We start from the raw sequence: 23,317 nt of genomic DNA on the forward strand, positions 1-23,317 counted from the left end.
TTGTCTCGAGAAGGAGAGGATAGCAGCTCATGCAGATCTAGTGATGAACTGATTAAAGGAGAGTGTGTGAGTACCCACTGCACACAGGAAGTATGGATATCCATTCCTGTTGATGTCCTGTCAGCAGACTGACCCCACTGCTGTGCATTGTGATCCTAGAAGTCGGCGTGATACCATCAGCCATGCATAAAGTCACAACAAAGAAAGGAAGGTGCGGACTGGTGAGAGGAAAGCGAGGTGCCTTCGAGTCTCTAAGTGTCGCAAACTATTAGTTAAAGAAATGTAAGTGAAACAAATGAAGTGGCCCACAGAGTGAAAACTACTTATGTATGCAGAAGTGGTTCCTAATAAGCATCCATGCGGTTTTTGGATAAACATAAACAAGGCAACTGGGGGAATGACACAAATAAGGACTCGCAGCATTTTAATGGCTGAATTATCATGATTTTTTTATGCATGAAGTAATGCGTCCCTTTGGTTCCAGGATTAAGTATGACACACACAGCTGGGACCAGACTGAAGATGTTGCTGGGAGCATGTTCCGCTTGTCTAGCAGGGTTCGTCTGTGTCTGGCCTTCAGCCAACCCTCATAGCCCCCACATGCTGAGATGCATGCCGCAATGTCACATCACACAAACATTTCCCCAAAGCTGGGTTCACATCAGACAGACGCTTTCCTAAAGCTATATCCATCCACCTCAACCCTCAGCCCACGCCGTGTCACCCACTAACTATGTACACAGCTGCCTCAGAAGGATCCCTCCGACAAACAGAATGCTGAAAATCCTCTTTTGCTGTGGCGTTAAGTACGACAGAGACATCCTGTGGACTGAGCTGAGCCGGACTAGTCAGGCCCTGTCGGATCAAGCCACTTGTAGTTGGCGCTGCCTGGCTCTCCTAGGGCCTCTTCATCAACTCAGCCAAGGCGAAACAATAGACTAAAGCTAGTAGGAAGACACCACAGGCCTCATGCCAAATGCACTAAAAGAGAGACAGTGAAGGAAAGAGAGAATGAGAGCAACCCAGAACGGTACGTGAGCATCAGGATTGGTATGTCTCTTGTGAAGGCTAGATTAGAGATATATTAGTGTACATGATTAAAGAGGCAAGAGAAGCTTACTCTTCATTGAGGTCTGTTGTCAGGGCTTTGTGGTGCACTGTCAAAAGCTATTGGCATGAGCCTGAAGGGAAAGCAGAATGAGCACAGGAGGGAAAAAGTGGTAAAACAGAAATAAACGGGCACCTAGGGACAGGCGCGTGCAAGGAAGTGAATGGATGTTAGTATTCCTGAATGCACCATCAGGACCAGCATGACTGAGCAGTTATTGGATAATTTCTCTAACATGGTGTCACTTAGTGGCATTTCAGGACACTTGAAAAAAGGGAATAGACCCTTTGATCTCTGCCTAATGTGGTGGAAGCTTGTACTCGGAATAACTTTCAAAAGAACAGCCAGAGAGACAATACCCACCCTTCCAATTTGGGCTTTTATTACCAGTTTCTCAAGGATTTGTACACATTTGTGAGGGAAAGACATATAAGAATACTGAGATTATTTTTTGTAAGTTTGCTTTTGCATAATTATAAACAGCTTGACAGGGAAGACGTCACTTTTATTTTCTTCCTTTTAATTTTTGTTTAATGGTGACTGTGTGCCAGAGAAAGGTGTTTTTGCACTAAGTCTGCAGAGCTGTAGCTCCCTTCACCTCAGAATAAATTTCGCCTGCTTTCAGCTTAAAATTTGGCATCAGGGACAGCAAACTGGTGGTTTTTTGTTGTTTTTTTTCTGCTTCCCTCATCATTAATAATGATGAGAAGCTCTGCATTTGGAGCTCACATCCTCCACCGAGAGAAGTGACCTATTATAATCCCGATCTGCCCCAAAATTTAATGAGTTCTTTCCTTCCCCATGTTCCACCTTCCCATCAAGTTTCATTAAATTCACCATTGTGATTTGGTTATCCAACAGATAAAGAAACTGATCATCATCATGTTGCCTCAATAAAGAGGCAATGTCACGGTCCTGGGTCGGGTCGACCCAGTATTTTGAGTTTCTTATGTTTTGGTTTATTTTGCATTATGGATTAGTTATTCTCTGGTGATACTGTTTTGATTACAATTATATTCTGATTCTTTAGTTATCTGATGATGATGATGATGATGTTGATGATGATTATTTCTGGTTTAGGTTTTGTTATCTTGCCCTTATGTTTGGTTTAGGTTGCCTGTGCTTAGTCTTCTCTGCCCGTATGTCCCTCTGTTTGTCCATGACGTCATTATGCCTGTTTACGAGTCTGTCTCTGTCTGGCGTGTGCTTCCTGTTTTATTTTGTAGGTCTGTGCCCTTTGTCAGTGCGTTCAGCTTTGTGCTCTCCCTGTCTCGTCAGTGTAATCAACGTCAGCCGTGTCTCCCAGCTGTTTCCTCTTTGCTCCGTTCACCTCTTGTATTTAGTGTCTGTGTCTTCCCCTACTCTGTGTCGCATCGTTAACGTCTGTTTACCCTCGCTTCCTCCGTGTGCTCCGTTTGCCAGCCAGCCTTCCTGCCTACTCATTCCGTTCTTCCAGTTTAGTTAGTGTTTTTCTGTTCTGCTTCTTACCAGCAATAAAGCTGTGTGTTTTGAATTACTTCCGCCTCAGTGAGTCCTGCATTTTGGGTCCTCTCTTCCTGCCTGCCCACACTCAGACATGACAGGCAATATGACCACCCCATTAACTAGTCTCCTTACCTTTAAATTATTTTCATACTCATAAGCCCAGTGGATCAACTGGACCAGTTTTCTATTGTCCATGCACTGTAGTGTACTTAAAAAACTACTACTATTTTAGCAGCTCGTATTTTCTCTGTATTGACAATTGCATATCTTACTCTTAGGTTCAGGGTGTACAGTCATTTGGCGAGGCGTATGTTTTATGGCGCCGCAGACCTGGCAACCAGCCTGATAAAAAAAAGTCCATGTAAACATCAGCTGTGTAAACAACATTTAGCTCTAAAAATAGACGAATATGCTGAGAAGTGGACCGCTGGTGAAGTCCAGGCTTTATTAATGCTGTATGCGAATGAGAAAATACTGACTTGCCCGATTCTTAACCTGCTACTGGGACGTTTACACAGGAATGTAATGCTGAGAGAAAAGGATGAAACTGGATTACAGGGAGTGCAGAATTATTAGGCAAATGAGTATTTTGTCCACATCATCCTCTTCATGCATGTTGTCTTACTCCAAGCTGTATAGAAATATCTCAAGACTGATTTTTCTAAGGTTTTATGGACTGATGAAATGAGAGTGAGTCTTGATGGGCCAGATGGATGGGCCCGTGGCTGGATTGGTAAAGGGCAGAGAGCTCCAGTCCGACTCAGACGCCAGCAAGGTGGAGGTGGAGTACTGGTTTGGGCTGGTATCATCAAAGATGAGCTTGTGGGGCCTTTTCGGGTTGAGGATGGAGTCAAGCTCAACTCCCAGTCCTACTGCCAGTTTCTGGAAGACACCTTCTTCAAGCAGTGGTACAGGAAGAAGTCTGCATCCTTCAAGAAAAACATGATTTTCATGCAGGACAATGCTCCATCACACGCGTCCAAGTACTCCACAGCGTGGCTGGCAAGAAAGGGTATAAAAGAAGAAAAACTAATGACATGGCCACCTTGTTCACCTGATCTGAACCCCATTGAGAACCTGTGGTCCATCATCAAATGTGAGATTTACAAGGAGGGAAAACAGTACACCTCTCTGAACAGTGTCTGGGAGGCTGTGGTTGCTGCTGCACGCAATGTTGATGGTGAACAGATCAAAACACTGACAGAATCCATGGATGGCAGGCTTTTGAGTGTCCTTGCAAAGAAAGATGGCTATATTGGTCGCTGATTTGTTTTTGTTTTGTTTTTGAATGTCAGAAATGTATATTTGTGAATGTGGAGATGTTATATTGGTTTCACTGGTAAAAGTAAATAATTGAAATAGGTATATATTTGTTTTTTGTTAACTTGCCTAATAATTATGCACAGTAATAGTCACCTGCACACACAGATATCCCCCTAAAATAGCTAAAACTAAAAACAAACTAAAAACTACTTCCAAAAACATTCAGCTTTGATATTAATGAGTTTTTTGGGTTCATTGAGAACATGGTTGTTGTTCAATAATAAAATTATTCCTCAAAAATACAACTTGCCTAATAATTCTGCACTCCCTGTATAAAGAAGTAAAAAACAACACTGACTGCATGTGTGACGAGCTCTGCTGTGCCATCTGTGCCACATGCAGCATTTTAGTGTTTTTGTGCTACAGTGTTATAGCACTAAATATTAAATTGAACCCATCCCCCCTTTCAGCCTGGTTGCAGCCGCTGGGATCAACAACTTTTTCTGTCTGTCTTTTCAACTTTGTTATAATCATGAACCCACAAAACACAGAGCTGAGATGACATCCTTCATCTTGTTTTTGGAGTTTTTGCTGCTCTGCCAACTGCCAACATCACATTACTGTTACATCTGGCTGCTGTAAATGCTAATAGAGAATAAAACCCTTAAAGGTATGTGGTGAGCAGTCCTTCTCAGAGATTCCCCAGAACGAATGCATTTAATAATTAGTTTTTATTCATCTCTGGCTCTCTTCCACAGTGTGCCTTTTGCCCTGCCTCCCTCAACTTAACCCCAACCCATCAAAGCAGATGGCTGCTGGAAGTTTCTTCCTGTTAAAATTGAGTTTTTCCTTCCTACTGTCGCCAAGTGCTTCCTTGAGGAAGGTTTTCTGATTGTTGGGTTTTTTTCTGTATTATTGAAGGATCTTTACCTCACAGTATAAAGAGCCTTCAGGCAGGTGTTGTTGTGATTTTGTGCTATATAAATAACAGTGAAAAATTTAACAGAACTGTGTGGTGTTAAAGTGCCTGCTGTAAAGGCCGTGTAAAAGTAATAGTAGTAGTGTATGAATGGTGTATGTGTGTTTCCTGAGTTCTCAGTGTCAAAAGAAAATGAGAGGGTCAAAGGGAAACAAATCCACCTGTCCATATTAAAATAGCTGAATTTCAGTGGCACACCACCCCTGCAAATTTCTCATGATTTGATTTGACAAAATTGTCCCTCTCAAGGGTGCAATCATGTGTTTTTTTTATTTTCCTGCAGTTAAATGTTCTTCACTCTCACTTAATCAGGACTCTTGATTACGTCTCTAATTTGTTACAGTGGAAGGGAGGAGTGCACTGAGTGTGGGGGCTTATTGTACATAATATCAGCCAGTCATTGCAGAGGATTACAGTGTCTTCAGAGAACATTTCTGTTTAACATTACTTCATTAGGCTCCCTTTGATAACCTTTCATTTCCCATTATTAGTTTTCATTTAATCCCAGCCCATGTCTAAGCTGCCGTCTATGTACGGAATGATGGCAAACGCCTGTGGAGAGACGACTCCTCTACAAGTGTAGGTCTGTGTAATTAAGCAATAAGCCACATGAGGCCAAGCTTTATGGTGATTTTTGAACAGCTGTTATGAGATATGCTGTTAAGTAAGATTTGGTAGCTGTCCCATAAATCAAAGACGATCTGGCTTTAGGACGTTTTTTAAAAAGTTTTACTTATATGGAAATCAAACCATTGTTGATTGAGTGTATACATCAGTAATTACATTTCTATAGAGAAAATATTCTTGTATGTGGGGAAGTCACCCATCCCCATGCTGGATTCTGCATGCCTACAGATAAGTAATTGAAAACAATGCATCCATACATCCCAGTGTTATTGCTGTCAGTGTAATGTCATTGATAACAGCCTCACAGTTTGCAATTATCTCTCCGAGAGTCATATCAGAGTTGTATTAAAATACTACTAAATGGAGACCCAATTATTTTTCTAGCAAAACACCAGAAGCCAGAGGAAACAGAGTATTAATGCGGCACTGAGCATCCAACTTTTGGCAATTTTTACAGCTGTCTTTTGCAGTTTTTATCATTCTAAGACATAATAGACCGAGAAGAACCAGCTCCAGATGGAGGTTTGTCAGCGAAAAAACTGCCTATGGTGGAAAAAGTCCAATTAGTCCATTGTTAGTTTGTTGGCTTCATTTGACAACAGAATTCACTCCTTTGGTGTACTTCTATCCAAGCAGCCACTGGGCAAGAGACAGTGCAGTTGTGTCAGGTTGCCGTTCATCACAAGGTTACCACAGAGAGACAGACAACCAGCCATGCTGGTATTCATACTACCAGATGTAGAGCACCCAGAAAAAAACAAACAGAAAGGTCTCAGCTGACCAGAAAATTTTAAGCCTGTGCTCCAGCACATTGTTCATTTTAACACTACTATTAGAAGTCAAACTCAAGAAATGATGACATGAGTGCATATAGTTACTGCACTTCATTTACATTTCTGTTGTAGGTCATTGCTGCTCCAGGCTCTAATACTAGTTTCTTTCCAGGGGTGGGTCTTTGTTATTATCTTATTCCACAGTGTTCAGGTTTAATTGCATGCTGCTGGGAATGACAACTTTGGTCACTAGAAACTGAACATTAGCTCCCCGTTACTCTGCGTACACATATTAATAAGTCTGTTCAACCTGGATGGCTGAAATTGAGCTTTCTGCAAGGCTAGACAGACATCACACATGTTGGGTGAAAGCTACAATTTCCTTGATACCCGATGAAGCTACCCTATTATGCATTAATGGTCCAAGCTTGTCATCTTGCGTGCATGGTCTGGCATACTTGATATACAGCACTTTTATATTCTCATCTGTAGTCTCAGAAACTTATCTCATTATGGGTGCATCACAGACAATACACATCCATAAAGAATGACCAGAAATGGACCTTTAAATGTTTTTAAAGAAAAAAAAAACATTATCATGCTGTTCTTCACAACAATAAGAAGCTCATGTGTTCCCCCTCTCTCAGTTAATGCTTCCGCTGGAAAGCATTTAGTGTCACTTCATTATAAATGGATTATGGTTTGCAGGCTGTGTGAGAGAGGATATGAAGGCTCAAAACCAAATATATCTACCACAACAAGAACTTTGCACTGCTGCCCATCTGTTTGCCGGGCTAAAACTTGAACAAGGCTTTGTTAAAGTGCTGCTGGTGGCATATATATATTTGTGTCAATAATGAAATGGTCTGCTCTGTGACTTAGCCAGATGAAAGCATAACATCCGGCTACACTTTCATCCGGACAACATTTTAAATTGTTGTCTAAACAAAAATCCCTGAAATTGATTTGATTTGACAAGCAGACTGTCCTCCATCTCCTCCTGGCAAATGGCAGATCTGTTTACTGCTGATAATCTTATCAGATTCAAATTTCACTCATCATCTTGTCCCTGCAAATCTTCATCTCTTTGATTGATCATTCCTGCAATATAATGAAAGCTAATCTAAACAATCATGCGTTTCGCCTGCAGGGTTGAAGATCCGTGAAGTGATGATCAACGTGTCGCGTCAGCAGGTGGAGGACTTTCATGGCCCAGAGGACTACTGGTGTTTGTGTGTCGCCTGGAGTCACCTGGGAACTTCCAAGAGCCGCAAGGCAACAGTCCGGATTGCCTGTAAGCGAAACCATGTCACTTTGATACCAGCCTGACCTTACTGTGTCTGCGAAGGTTATTTGACTTTAAACCAGTGAGGGGATTATATAGAAAGCATTCATTGTACATACATAAACAGAGAAGGTCACACATGAAACAATTGTGCATATATGTTTGTTTGCTCCTTCGTGCTATTCTTCTATAAAGCAGGGCTGTTTATTCTCTTGCCTAGACCTGCGGAAGAACTTTGAGCAGGACCCCCAAGGCACCGAGGTGCCTCTGAATGGCATGATTGTGTTGCACTGTCGTCCCCCAGAGGGAGTGCCTGTGGCTGAGGTGAGGGCTTTCTTGCACTTCAAACAAGTAACGTTTTCTCCTGTGTTGCTTGGAGAGAAGCCGTCATCCATCTGCTTTACTCACAGTATAGCTCTGTTTACGTGACATGTTGTTTTGTTTCTCTCCAGCCACAGCAAATCCAGGACACATCTGTAATTTTTTCTCTTCATTTCAGTGTAAACAAGACTAATACTTGATGAGCTGACACAATTAATGTATTCCTTTCACTTTTGCTATCTTTGTCTGTTTTCTGAGGGTGAGTATTTCTGTATGAGCATGTCTGATAGAGAGTACCCGTCACTGCTATTTTAATTTTTACTATGAATATAAAATGAGGCTCTTGTGGACAGTCCTACTGAGTGGTGCTTCTGTGCTGTGATGCTGCGCGCCTTCGTGTGGAAACTCAGTAGGGTGATGTGTCGATAGATATCAAAGCCTGCGTAACCAAGCATCTGAAGCTTTGCATTTACTTAAAGGGGCAGTCTGTGATCTATGTAAACAAGATGACAGCAAATTTCTAAGCACAGGACTCGAACCCTACCATTACTCCCAAACTGATTGACGTGCCTTTGCATAAACCGACCGATACGTTTTCTGATGCTAATGGATAAAGCTTTGTGGAGGTCAGTAATGTTTGCAAACACACTGACTTGTTTTTTAATCATAACTTCCGTTTGCATGTCTTCCAGCTCTTTTATATGAAACAACAGAACAGTTAAGAGTTGACATTTTATTTACAGTATGCATCTATACTGGCAGGGTCACTGGTATGTATATTCCCAGGATTATATAGTATATATAACTATTTGTTTAGTTTTTGTCTTTTCTGAGCCACAGCTGTCTAATTCTCAGTTTTAGTATAGTGTAGTGTAAATAGCACTGAGATTTTGTACATACTAAAAAGAAAAGAAAATATTTCATCATGTGTGATTTTGGACACAAAATTCCTCATCCCAGCAAAAAAAACAAAAAACAAAACAGAAAATAGAGCAAATACAATTCCTGTCAAAATATCCAGACTTGGCTGTTTGAACAGAGCTGTTCTTAATCTGTTTGTCCTTCTCAGAGGTGGGACCAAGTCATTGTTTTGCAAGTCTCAAGTAAGTCTCAAGTCTTTATCCTCAAGTCTCAAGTCAAGTCTCAAGTAATGTCAGGCAAGTCAGAGTCGAGTCTCAAGTCACTGGTGTAAAAGTCCGAGTCAAGTCACAAGTCTGAAACTTTGAATTTCAAGTCCTTTCGAGTCTTTAAAAAAAAAAAATGAAAAAATAATGTTGCAGTTATATGCCAAATGTAAATATTAGACCATGTAATTTTAAAATCTGTGTTTTTCTCAACACATGACAAAATAGTGAACTTAGAAAATATACACAAATTGTGAAATTGCACCTCTTTAAAATGCAGCTCAATTAAACCTAGCTCCAATAATAATTTTCACCGACAGTTCTGAGATAAGCTGCATGTTATTCTTGGATGCGGTTGTAGGACCAGCTTTAAAATCGCATGACAAAAATATCATACACATTAAAAAAAACTGTATCACCAACGTAGCCTGGACAACATTTGCTAGTTGGATGAAGTCAGCTATCTCATCGTAGCATATTTATGTGCATATTTATAATTATACGGTTCTTGGAGTGAGTGCATACACTCATGAAGTTTAGTAACTTCAGGTCACTGCAACAAGCCCAGGTACAGTTTACCGACAGATGGGTACAGGACCTTGAAATGCACCGTGTAGAACGAAAGACCATCGTACGTATCATAAGTTTACCAGTCTCACAAATTGTCGTCATAAATACACATTCCTTAACCGTTTATTAATAGGACCTTTGAGCTCAACGGTAATTAATTAGTAGTGGAAATAATTTCTGGTAGCATCACAGAAATGTAGCAGTGACAATAATACTGTATGCTGTAATCGTACTGGACAATTGGTGATACAAAAAACCTGTTTTATCCTGTGAATAAAAGTATATGTTTTTATCAGTGTACCATAATAACAGAAGCGAAACACAATATTGTGTCAGGACAATTCACTATTTATGCACAATAAACAAAGAAGCATAGCGCGACAATTTCTGTTCAGCGCCAGACTTGCTTGTAACCTATATCACCAATTATGTTATGAAAATGACGTATTAACTACTAAAAAACACTGACCTTCGTGTAAATGCTTGGAGCAGACTAACCTGTGAGCTGGAGGGTTCTGGGACGTTATATTTGGTCTTTGAATGGCTGCAATCCAGTCGCATCTTTGTTACTTCGGAAACATGGCTCGAACAATTTCTCTTCAACGACGTAATCCGATAACAACCGATCTCTTTACCCGTCAGCTTCCCGTGGCTGTCATGCGACCGGCTATTGCAGTTAATAATACAACGGCTTCTTGACATTTTTGTGTTTCTTTTTATCGCTGTATAACTGATTTTAATTGAAAGCCTGCGTGCGCTAGTACCGCTTGCCACGAGTTCCCAGAATCCTTTGCGGTTCTACCCGTGAATGACGTCACATTTTCAATCTCTATATAATATGCATGTTAAATTTTATATTTGGGGTGAAATATCAAGTCTTTTCAAGTAAACCGGTTCAAGTCCAATTCAAGTCCCAAGTCATTGGTGTAAAAGTCCAAGTCAAGTCACAAGTCTTAGAACATTTTTTCAAGTCAAGTCTAAAGTCATAAAATTAATGACTCGAGTCTGACTCGAGTCCAAGTCATGTGACTCGAGTCCACACCTCTGGTCCTTCTCACTCATTGTTAGTCTTGTTAAACTTAGGAGTTATCTGTCTCCATTACAGGGAGCAGCACCTTTCAGAAACAGATCCACTTAATATTAATTATTCACTAAATTATTCACTCATTCCTCTTTACAGGATTTAACTTGAGAAAATATGCTACATAGCAGGATAACATTAAGTTTTATATCAGATAGTATTTGTTTATTTCATAGTTATATATGTTCTCATTAAGTCATATTTAATTGTAGAGCTTATTCATTGCTTCTGGTAGCTCTGTAAAATATATAACATTAACATTACAACCAAATCACCTTTTATATTTCCACTCATAGTAATGAGTCATTAATTAATTGCTTAGAAGAACTGGTAAAAGTTCACATCAATGTCCATAACATCTGCAGTTACCACAGACCATGGGGTGTCAATTAAATGTGGAAAGGCAAAGTGAGCCCCTCTCCAATGTATTCTTTTTCCACTTTGAGGGACCCAATTAAAATGAATATCAATGGAAGTGAGAGACACTGCTGATAGGGGTTAATAAATACCAGTAGGGTCCAACCATCAGCTACAGTACTATTTAATAGAATAAAATAGAATAGAATTCAACTTTATTGTCATTGCACATGCACAGGTACAGGGCAACGAAATGCAGTTTGCATCCATCCAGAAGTGCTTTAGTGATATAGATATATTACAATATATATTAGCAATAATATAGATATGTGAGTATATTACAGAAATGGGTCTATTATGGTATGTTATAATGTACACGGTATGAAGTATGTTGTGAATATTCTATAACTATAAGTATGTACAGGCTGTAGTGAGTACAAGCTATGTACAGGATATGAACAGGATATAAATATGAAAAACTATACAGAATATGAAATAAATAACTTTACAGAATCTGGGATATACAGCTATACAGAAATGGGAACTATGCAAGTTGTAAACAGTTGTAGGATTAAAGATTATCGAATGTACAGAATGATTATTTACACAGAGCTATACAGTAGTGCAGTTAAGATAAGTGAGGGTGTAGATAGTTTCTACAGAGGCTATATAAAGTGCTAGTGGTTGTGAGTGGTGGTTCAGTCCATGTTATTATTGTGTTTGAGGGTACAGTTGTCCATTGTGGGTGTGTGTATGTTCAGTCCATGAGTTTAACGTGGGTCAGATGTCAGGAGGCAGAGTTCAGGAGTCTGACAGCTGTGGGGAAGAAGCTGTTCCGGTACCTGGTGGTCTTAGTCCGGAGGCTCCTGTGGCGCCTCCCAGAGGGCAGGAGGGTGAAGAGTCCATGTGATGGGTGACTGGGGTCTTTGATGATTTTCCCAGCCCTTTTCAGACACCGCTTCCTGTAGATGTCTTTTATGGCAGGAAGTGGTGCTCCGGCGATGCGCTGGGCAGTTTTCACGACCCTCTGCAACGCCTTCCGGTCCGAGGCAGAGCAGTTCCCGTACCAGACTGTTATACAGTTGGTCAGGATGCTCTCGATGGTGCAGCGATAGAAGTTCACCAGGATGTCTGAGGACAGGTGGTTCTTCCTCAGAGTCCTCAAGAAGAAGAGGCGCTGGTGAGCCTTCTTGACCAGCTTGGAGCAGTTGGTCGTCCAGGTGAGATCCTCGGAGATGTGGACTCCCAGGAACTTGAAGCTGCTCACACGCTCCACAGCCGTCCCCTTAATGTGGATGGGTGGATGTGGGTCAGCATTCCTCCTGTAGTCCACGATGAGCTCCTTGGTCTTCTCGGTGTTAAGCAGCAGGTTGTTTCTGTCGCACCACTCAGCCAGACGATCCACCTCCTCCCTGTAGGCGGCCTCATCGTTGTCACTGATGAGGCCAATCACCGTGGTGTCATCTGCAAACTTAATGATGGTGTTGGAACCATCAGCAGGTCTGCAGTCGTGGGTGAAGAGGGAGTAGAGGAAAGGGCTCATCACACAGCCTTGTGGTACACCGGTGTTCATTGTGATGGTAGATGAGCAGCAGTTATCCAGCCGGACATGTTGGGGGCGGTTGGTCAGGAAGTCCAGTAACCATTTGCAGATGAGGGAACTGATACCCAGGTCTGTCAGTTTCCTGATGAGTTGTGAGGGGTGGATTGTATTGAATGCTGAACTGAAGTCTATAAACAGCATTCTGGCGTAGGTGTTGTTGTTGTCCAGGTGTGAGAGGACAGAGTGCATTGCGATGGAGACTGCATCCTCTGTGCTCCTGTTCCGGCGGTATGCGAATTGGTGGGGGTCCAGGGTGGGGGGGAGACAGGATTTGAAGTGTGCTAGGACCAGTCGCTCTAAGCACTTAGTGATGATGGGGGTGAGTGCTACTGGGCGGTAATCATTGAGGCAAGATGGGTTGGAGTTTTTGGGTATCGGGACGATGGAGGTGGATTTGAAGCAGGCCGGTACCACAGCGTGGGCCAAGGACAGATTGAATATGTCTGTGAGCACTCCTGCAAGCTCCCCAGAACACGCTCTGAGAACACGCCCGGGGATGCCATCAGGGCCTGCAGCCTTGTGGACATTGATCCTGCTCAGCACCGCTCCTACATCGGTGGGGGAGAGAGTCATAGGTTGGTGGTCTGGCGTCATGTCTGCTTTGGTTGTGGTTGTGGGGTTCCCTCGCTCAAAACGAGCATAAAAGTTGTTGAGCTCGTTGAGGAAGGAGACATCAGAGGATGCGGGGGAGGGTTTGGTGGTCCTGTAGTCTGTGATGGTCTGGAGTCCTTGTCACATGCGTCGGGGGTTGGAGTTGGAGAAGTGTTCTTCTACCTTCTTTTTGTAATGGTGTTTGGCTTTTTTGATGCCCTTCTTTAGATTAGCCCTGGCTGTACTGTAGGCGTGTGCATCTCCTGACCTAAAGGCAGTGTTGCGGGCCTTCAGGAGGAGACGAACATCCCGGTTCATCCAAGGCTTCTGGTTGGGGTACATGGTGATCCGTTTCTGGGTGGTGACACTGTCTGTGGTTTTGGAGATGTAATCCAGTACAGATGAGGCGTACTGGTCCAGGTCTGTGTGGGTGAACATATTCCAGTCTGTGTTTTTAAATCTGTCCTGGAGCACTGCGTCTGTCCCCTCTGGCCACACTTTAATTGTCCTCACAGCAGGTTTCACACGTTGGATGAGTGGTGAATACCGAGGTGTGAGGAACAGGGAGAGATGGTCCGATTGTCCAATGTGGGGGAGGGGTGTGGCTTTGTAGGCTCCAGCCAGGTTGGAATACACATGGTCTAAAGTCTTGTCTCCTCTGGTGTGGCAGGAGACATGTTGGTGGAATCTGGGGAGGACTGTCTTTAAGTTGGTGTGGTTGAAGTCGCCAGCAACAATAAAAGCAGCCTCGGGGTGTTTATTCTGGTGTTTGTTAATGGCTGCAGAAAGTTCTTTCATGGCCAACCTAGCATTAGCGTCGGGGGGTATATACACGGCAGTGAGTATGATCGAAGTGAATTCTCTGGGGAGATAATAAGGTCTGCATTTGACCATTAAAAACTCCGCATTAGGTGAGCAGTGACTCTCAGTAGTAGTGGAGTTCATGCACCAAGCATTGTTAATATAAATGCACAAACCTCCACCTCTGGTCTTGCCGGAGTCATCTGCTAGCCTGTCGGCTCGGTGTGTGTGGCGTCCTGCTAACTCGATAGCATTGTCCGGGCAGCTGTTGTTCAGCCATGTTTCGGTGAAAAACATGACATTTGAGTCCATAATCCGTCTGTTGTTAGTGATGGAGAGCCGTATCTCATCCATTTTGTTTGCCAGAGAACGGACATTGGCGAGAAAAATACTGGGTAAAGGCAGCCGGTGTGGTGTTAGCTTTAGCTTAGCCCGTAGCCCTCCGGATAATAAGGATAGGGTCTCACTGGGATTAGAAAAATCATTTTTTACAAGTGTCCTAAGTCCAAAAAAGTAATAAGTAAAGATGACACCATGTTTTCTGATGTCTGTAGGCTTGAGGCAGTGTTTTGGTTTATAGTAAAGCAAAATGTCGTCACTGATGTTATATCAGTGATTTCTGGAATGCCAAAGCAGCAACATAGTATACGATGATGTAACGGGGGTATTTTCAATTATTATATTTTAAATCTTTCAAAGTTATTATTTATTAATATATTTTGTATTTATTTTTTAATCAACAGACTTTTTATTCGTATTATTTTTATTTCGTCAGTTTTATCAAAGCAACTGACCACATGTATGAATTAATAAAGTTCAGTGAAATGAAATGAAAAGAACAGGGGTTAAGCACTGTCTGCCGTACTGAATATTGTTTACGGATATTTGAGAATTTGTATTGCTCAAACATTTTCTTTGGTGTGCTTCATTGTTATGTCTGTCATGTTGTGATCTGTCATATTAACAAACTGTTCTAAAGCCATTTGTTTTTTCAGAATCCAAATCGATGCTTTAGAATTCCTTAAAGGTGAAAATGGACTCCAGTTCAAATTGTGTGTGTGTGCCCGTGTGTGTGTGTGTGTGTGTGTGTGTGTGTGTGTGTGTGTGTGTGTGTGTGTGTGTGTGTGATGAATGATTCAGCTCACACAAATGGAGCATCGGTGTACCACGAGTCTCCCCGATGCATTGTGGTCATCAAACTCCTCATGCATTCATTAATGTGACTCCGGCTAACAAAGAGAATGGTTATAGTAAATAATGCAGTGACAAATCCAGCTCCCTCTAGTATGACTTGCACTGAGGGAAGAAAAAAAACTACTGACATCCAGAGTTGGAGATGTGGCAGTAATTTTTTTTTTCTTTTTATGACTTTAGACATTGCTGAGAGCCTTTTTTGTATCCAGCACTGTGAAGGAGAGAAGCTCAAGCTCAGCTAAAGTTTGAGTTTTAAGGAATTGAGGTCATGCAGCATGATCTGTTAAACCCTGTTTGTATTCTGAGGGATATTTATTTTGGCCATGACATTTATCTGAACGTCCATACTCCCACATTCAGCTGGAAATTAATACTTGTGATGTTGAAGAAATGTGAACAGTTAATTTTTTGGAGCTGATATTAAATGCACAGTTGACGAAATGCGGATTTAATACGCTCCAACTTTCTAGGCTGTTTTAATACATTAATGCTTTACATCTGACTGTAAAGCTTGAAATCCCTTTATGTCACTGCTCTGTTCATGATCTCAGAGGCAATGCCATCAGTGAGGGAGAGGGAACTTTATCTGCATCTTGCTGTAACTAAGCCACCCGGGAGTTTACTGGGCTGCTGTGTAGGATGTTAATGAAAACCAGAGAACGCCATATTATCTGTCCCAGCAGTGACAGAGGCAATAATCTGTGCACAATGCAAGTCAGACCACAGAGAATGGATCATAGTAAAACAGCTTAAGTCTGCTTCAGTTTATTGGTGACAAGAGTTTTAACTGGCTCTGCTTTTTAGAGACAGAACAGTTACCAGTACATATTATACTCAACTGTGTCCTTACATAATATTTTTGTAATTAAATGTCACTTTTTCTCAATAAAAACAATCTTGTTTTGAATTAGTAGTTATTTAGTTAAACTATTAATAGCGCTTTACAGCTCAGTGATAACATGGTAAATGTGGGGTAATCTCAGAGAAAAGTCAACACTTAAGTAACAATGCAATAGTTTATTTTGTTTTTGATAGCAGTATGGTAACCTGCTTACAAGACAGCTGGTATTTTTCAGTGCAATATTTGGATTTAAGAAATTATCTGTCAGACGCATTTGGAGTTTTTTTCATTTTGAGTCTTTTATTGTCCTTTCTGTTGTTTAGCTGTGTTACAATTTCTACGTCTGGCCTTGTTTCCTGCTTTATTTTGAAAGTCTTGTGTTGCTATGTTCAATGCGTTTAGTTTTGCTCTTCCTCTTTGACATCGTTATGTTGATTTGTGTCAGCTGTTTCCCCATGTGTTTCCACTTCCTCTGATCACCTCCAGTGTGTATTTAGTCTGGGTGTTTTCTTTCAGTCTTTGTGAGGTTGTTTGGGTCACAGTCATAGAGTGAGCTGGAGGACCCAATAGCAGACATGGAAGGAGACAGGACTAAGGTTAAACAAAAAGCGAGCCGTTTATTATGGCTGGTAAACATGAATACAAAAATCAAGCAAAAGTGAACAGGAGCGACACTAAACTGAAACCTAAACTGGGAAAACTAAACTGTGGTAACTATGAAAACAGACATGAACACTGTTCTACCAAGGAACATGTGAGCAACTGTGATGGGGAAAAACAAGAACAAGAAACATAAACACGACCTGAGCAGAATCATGGAATACATGGAACAGATGACAAAGACTGAAAGAAAACACACAGAATAAACACACATTGGAGGTGATCAGAGGAAGTGGAAACACGTGGGGAAACAGCTGACACAAATCAACATAATGACATACAGGACAAGAGCAAAACTAAGCACACTGAACATAGCAAACAAGACTTTCAAAATAAAACAGGAAACAAGGAGAGATGTAGACATGACAACTAATAATAGCAACAGAAGAACTTAACATATCTCCAAATACAATATAAGAAATCAAAAATACAAACATAAACTCCAAATGCTGGGTCATAGACATTATCCTAAAGGAATAAAAACTGGATTCTTTCACTTTACAAGCTGATATCAACCTAAAACCTTCAATATCACATTAAAATTCTCTAGTAAGGTTATACTATATAACAGGTCTAAAAATATTGTGACGTCTCAGATATACTTGTCCTTTTCATCTCTGTTTAAAACTATGAACTTAACCATGTCTTTAAAATATAAACCTCCCTTTTTCTGTTTCATTTCATGATAACATTGCCTAAAATTGGAAATACAAAGCTAAATAGTCACTTTCAGTGTAATATTCATGAGTTAAGCATGAATACTGTGGCAGTTTTAAAGTACAGTGGCACCACTGGGATCTGGGATTTTAATAAAATTAAGGATGCCACATATTAAAGTAAACATCTAATACATATAATCTAATATATATGTGATGCCTGAAGGTTGTTTACATTTATTGATGAGTAAATATATGATGCCGTTGCTGCTGGGAACACACTGCGAACACAACTGAAGAGCTTTGCAGGGGAACAAAAATTAAAGACTAACATCTTTAAACAACCTGACCACATGGCAAAATAACCACTTGTTCAGCAAAGCATTAACTTACTTAATTTGTGCACTGTTCACATTATAAACTTTAGATACTGGAAAAACACATAGACTGAACTGCTTTTATAACTTAGCCATTTGTTCAGCTTTACAGAAGTCAGCTAGATCTAAAACATGTTGTCATTTAAAATACAGCAAATCTATAAAAAGTGTCACGCAAATCCCAACCAGCTTTGTTCCCATGTAAGTTAGATTCTCAATTGTACCATTTTTCTGCATTTCTACTTTTTTCACAATGTTGTCAATCCCTGAAGGTTCAACTCAATGTTTTACAAAGGGATTGTTCGTATCACTCATAGACAACACTTTTTCTACCTGTTAAAAGTAGAGTGACAACAAAGATTTCCAAAATCTTCTCTGTGAAATCTTTAAACTCTTAAAATGTCAAGAAAATATACAAAAATTTTCAACATTGCTATACCCAGTGTTCCGATTTATAGATTTATGAAAGAGTTTCCAATTTCAGAAAAAAAGGGCAAGTGAGTAATTATGTAATCAGGGCCTGTATCGTACATGTTTGACATGCAGAGAATGAACAGCAGAAATCATGCTGGAGAGATTAAAAGGTTAGCAGCTAACTAAAGGAATAAATGCTTTCAATTATTACCCACCCAAGTATTCCCAAGCATTCCAATCATCAAGCCACTCACCCCGAGACATTTAGATTGCTTGAAATATAATTATTAAGTGATAAGCATAACGTTTCCAGAGATGGTGAAGAGATAATCCAAGAACGCCCTGAAAGTTTAGCCACTCCTGCCTCCAGAACAGGCGTGCGTCAGATTTGGTGGATTAATTTGTTTAATGTGATTTCATGAAAGCTGTTGTTGCACTGAGAAAAGGCCAAACATGACTGAGGGGAGGCTGAGAGGGTGCAGGCATGAGTGAAGGGAAGGAGGGGAGGGGGCGGTTAATGAAGCGCAATCCTAATTGAATCAGATGGTACAAAACTTACTGCAATGCTTTGTAATTGTCTTCATGTCGCTTTCACTTCCCATTTAAATGATTGTAAATGTAGGTCATTACATCTGCTTTCAGAATAATCAAGTGTTTAGGCCAGATGCTGAGGGGAATTGAAATGACTTCTCTGTTAAGTTTAAGATGATACCTTTCTGCAAATAAACACGGCTCTCCAGACTTGCCGGCTCTCTCACCTCAACAGCTTTACACAGCTTGAATTTATCAGAAAATGAAGCCCTGCTGCATGCTTCATAGACACTCTGCTGATGATGTGATGCTGCTTTCCTGGCTTTATTTTATTTGCTTTCTCAACCAAGAGTGAAAAAGAGCAAAATATACTGGTACGTATGAGTGACATGTAGAGGTCAGTACGGTGGCCTTGACACCATGCCAATAGACTGCCAGCGCTGCTAGGTCAGGTGTTCTGTAGTGCAACACTAGTTGCTGCTATCGAAGTGGGACACATTTGCCAATTAAGCAAATATGTTTCCTGTCGTCCCCGGGCGCTGGCTTATCAGGCTCATTTGAGCATCCCTGCCATCTCATCAGCATGTGCATCTCTCCATAGTTTTTGACTCTAGGACCAACAGAGAGTGTCTCGCACTCCAGGATTATACTCTTCTCTGGAAGTGAGGGAGGGTCAGAATGACACAGATTAATCAAAGCAAAATCACAAGAGGAAAAACCAACCAGAGAACAAAGAGATTATTTTAATTTACTTCACTGTAAGAATTTCCTGAGATAAAGGTCCCAAAAAATGAAAAGTCACCACCAAAGAGGATTTGTCTGATCACAGAGAGGATAAAGAGATAATTATTGGTCAGTTTTATTGAATAGTACTTCTGTTTAATGGTTTAATTAAGTTTCATCTTTCTCTTCTTATTATGTACTTTCACAAATCCTTTTTTTAAATCTCAGATGGCCTTTACCACGATGTGAATGAGAATCAAACACCATCACAGTTTAGAAATTAGGATAATGTTAGCATGAAAAAAAAAATCATTACATTAATCTCTCAGTCTGCTTCTTTTCTGTTTTGGTTGCCTGTTAAATTCTATCCTCAAACACAAACACCCACACTACTTCTAAAAGTGTACACGTGCATCTTTTTTAAATCACATATAACTTTAAAAAATCTTAAGTGTAAGAAACTAACATATATAATACAACACACTGATTCAAAAGGAAAGCACATGCCTTACAGCGAAACAGTACGAAACTTGGAATCATTTTCTGAGACAAACAGCGACCTAACTAATTCAACGGCATTGCAGAAAGGATGAGAGAGATCTATACACCAGCAAGCCATACTTTACCACTCAAACTTGGCTTACTTTCTATCAATACCACCTAAAAAGAGTTGATTAGAACATGTAAAATTCATGTAATAACAGCCTTAGTTCAGTGAACATAAAATGAGCCGTCTAATGAATCTCCACATACTTGACAACTTCTGTCTTCCGGAGTCAGTGCTTATTGTTTGTATAACACATTCTGGAGTGTACAACTGAAATGTTTAATCTCTAGTTACTGTGGAGTGGCACAATGGGTTTGCATGTGTGCCAGTTTCTCTGACGTTTGCTGTCTTAGTTGGCAAGCAGTGCCTTCTCAGTTTCAACTGGTGATGTAAATTTAACAGTTTTAAAATTGTCCTTCTTTGTGTGTGAGAGAAGTAAAGCTAGAACAGAAAAGCATCAAATGCAACTCTGTTTTTAACATGTACTGGTACCATTGCATGACTAATGCGTAATAAATAGTAAATAAATAGTTTCTTTGCCAATGTCATTATGAGAATACATTTTGGCTTCTTTTTTCAGCTACTGAATATTTGGTTCCTCTGCATTTCCTGGTTTTAAATTGATCTCTAAAGGACTGATTAGCTAGGATTTGTCTTAGGACAGGATTTTTTTACGACCAATTTCAACACACCAAGTTTGGGAAAGCCTAAATGCTAACCTCAAAGCTTTATAGCAGATGAACTGTTAATGTCACAGTGACTTTTACCTACAGTCTATGTCACAGAACACCTCAACCAGCTAACTAGCCATCTATATCTACAAATACATACCTACAGTGTGTCCTGGAAACCCTAATAAGTAATTAAGTTTTCATTGTCAAGTTGAACAAATTAGGTTAAATGAAACGCTGCTGAGTAAAAAGCCCCAAGAGTCGATTTGAATTGTTCTCCAGGACGACTCTGGCATCAAAGTGCTTCTTTACTGGCAAGGGGCTAATCCCATCGGACCTACATTTTCAATAATTCCCGATTTCCCAGTGGTTAGAGTAGAAGAAATAAAAAGTCATGAATGTTTGATAGCTCACTCTACTTAGGAAAGATAGCATCATTTCAATTACCCTGATCTTAAACAGCAAATCTTCTGGCATTTCATGGATATCTTTCATAGATTTTTTGTTTTAACTGTAATGTATAATTTATCATCTGCATAGGTAGAGAGCTACAATAAACACAGGGAAAGGTGGGGAAGGGTAACATATAGTATCATATAATACAGTGTCATTTCCGTGCCAAAAAATGCAAATTTTGGAGCTTTTAATGTTGAGTTGCGTTTTTATTTCAGATTTTGGATCTTACATTTGAGTTGAACGCAAGAGGAATGTGGTTCTGTTTTAAATGTATCATGTTGTCATATAGTCCTGTCATTTAGTCCAGTTATAGCACCGCAGTGATTTACCTTTGTATTGTTTTTTTTACTTAAATGTGGTGTAAATGGGAAAAATGCTTTCCTCCATCGTTTTGATATCTAATTTATGAAAAATTTCTACCTGCATGTGGAAGAAATTAGGTTTGTCATTGTGTTATGTAAAAGATGCAGATGTGAGTTCTTATTTTAAACAATGCAATTTGTTTTGCTCGGTGTTTCCTGTGGTGACATATTATCCACTTAATATTGAAATATATTTAATTTACACAGTGTAATAGTTACATCTTGGTACCTGTCAAACTCAGTTTCAACACTTTGCTCTAAATATTCATCCCATCTGAATATGAGAACAAAGCACTGGAGGTTAAGCTTCGATATAGTCATATATTCCACACTATATGACTATAATATACATTAAGTGAGTAATATAATGTAGACCGTTTTTAGTTCAGCTATTTTCTGAAATAAGGGGTGAGATAAGTGCATATCTTATAAACCTAATGTCTCATGGTGACATACAGTATTGGTCTTTGAGATGGGATCTCATTACAGTTTAACAAGCAACAAGTCATTTAGTTAGTTAGGCATCAACACTACAAACATGGTCGAGTCTTCCATTTCAGTTTGAATTAGCTGATGTGAAGCTTAGCAGCTATCTAAGTACCTGTCTTTCATTTACTGTAGGCTTGCAGACTAATTGAAAGATGGGTGCAAGCCAGTGTCAAGTGACCATTTGAAGAACTGCCGTTTTTGCAACTCCACGGTGGCTTTGTTTTTTAACCCCAGCAAAAACAACAAAGCTCACCAATCAATCACTTCAACTCATTTATTACTGTTTGAGAAGTAAGGGTCACTATTTGCTGTCAATCCTTGCATAAAGCAGACTACAAGAAAATACTGTGATTACATGAATAAGCTTGTAAAATGGGCTCATTTTGTATGAAATTATTCAATTATATTTGCTCCATTTTGTAGAAGGTCAAAACTGACTGCTTTCATAACTGACAAGACTGACCAGCCATGACAAACACTGGGGTTGATTAGACACTGGCTGTGAAAGAGTGAATTATAAAGAAAGAACTGATGAAGGCGCAATGTTGCACACTAGTATGAGCACTTGGTACTGTATGTCTTGAAAGCAGCGGAGCCAATTCATGAAAAAAAGCTACATGATGAAAGACTTCTTGGGCCATCAAAAGGAGCAAAAAACGCTTGTGACAACATGACTCCAGATTTATTGATTTCCTAGCTCTTTTTTTTTTTCATCTAGAGTGCTTTGACAGAGCAAAGCAATCTCTGAGTTTGTTGGCTGTAGTTACATTCCCTTGGCAAATGGACACTATCCACAAACACACATGCTACTCACACACTGGAGTACAACCCCATGCACAAACACATGGCTCTCCCAGTGGGGCGGAGTTTTTAATCCTCAAATACACTGCCATAAATCAAAACGCAATCCAAGTGCCCTAGCTCGTCTCTCTGAATGAAAAGCTCAAGCTACTGGCACATTAATAGCAATTTACAGGGCCAGTCATGCGAGGAGAGGAGCATCAACTGAGCGTCTTTTATTTTGTAATTCCTTATTGGTTTCGCTCACTACATGGCCACTGAATTGGTAACGCTGGAGGATGTGACCTACCTACTACATCACTTTACTCTGAGCTGTTGTCAGATGTGTTGTGCTTCCCAACCCCCTAATCTTGCAATCAAAATGTGTCCCCTTACATATCTTCATAAATGTAGTGAGGGACGTGTTTCAATTTTTGTCCTCTCCTTTTTTGCCAAGAAGAGAGAACAGAGACTTCTTTACATGATGAAATGCAAAATGCACGCTTCAATCAGCACGACTGTGAAGCATTTGTTAGCAAATACTGAACTGTACGCAATCCTCAAAGGAACAATTGTAGCAAAATTTTTCTACTGTTATACTACAGTGACCTGCACATAACTAACTGGATTTTGAACCAGTTACCAGGC

The 23,317-nt window shown here is 40.3% G+C and overlaps 1 protein-coding gene across 1 annotated transcript in view; it reads left to right on the top strand.

The window, feature by feature from the left end:
* The window catches only part of LOC146666374 (netrin receptor UNC5D-like), a 195,277-nt gene that overhangs the window by 136,239 nt on the left and 35,721 nt on the right, over positions 1-23,317 (top strand). Inside the window, exons 3-4 of the mRNA XM_085414373.1 lie at positions 7,386-7,529; positions 7,741-7,844. Of these exons, the coding sequence (XP_085270499.1) occupies positions 7,386-7,529; positions 7,741-7,844 (248 nt within the window). The remainder of the gene's footprint in view (positions 1-7,385; positions 7,530-7,740; positions 7,845-23,317) is intronic.

The sequence above is a fragment of the Rhamphochromis longiceps genome, linkage group LG7, assembly GCF_057381845.1.
Source record: "Rhamphochromis longiceps isolate RC_006_pf linkage group LG7, R_longiceps_female_GT1.1, whole genome shotgun sequence".
NCBI classification, from domain to species: Eukaryota; Metazoa; Chordata; class Actinopteri; order Cichliformes; family Cichlidae; genus Rhamphochromis; species Rhamphochromis longiceps.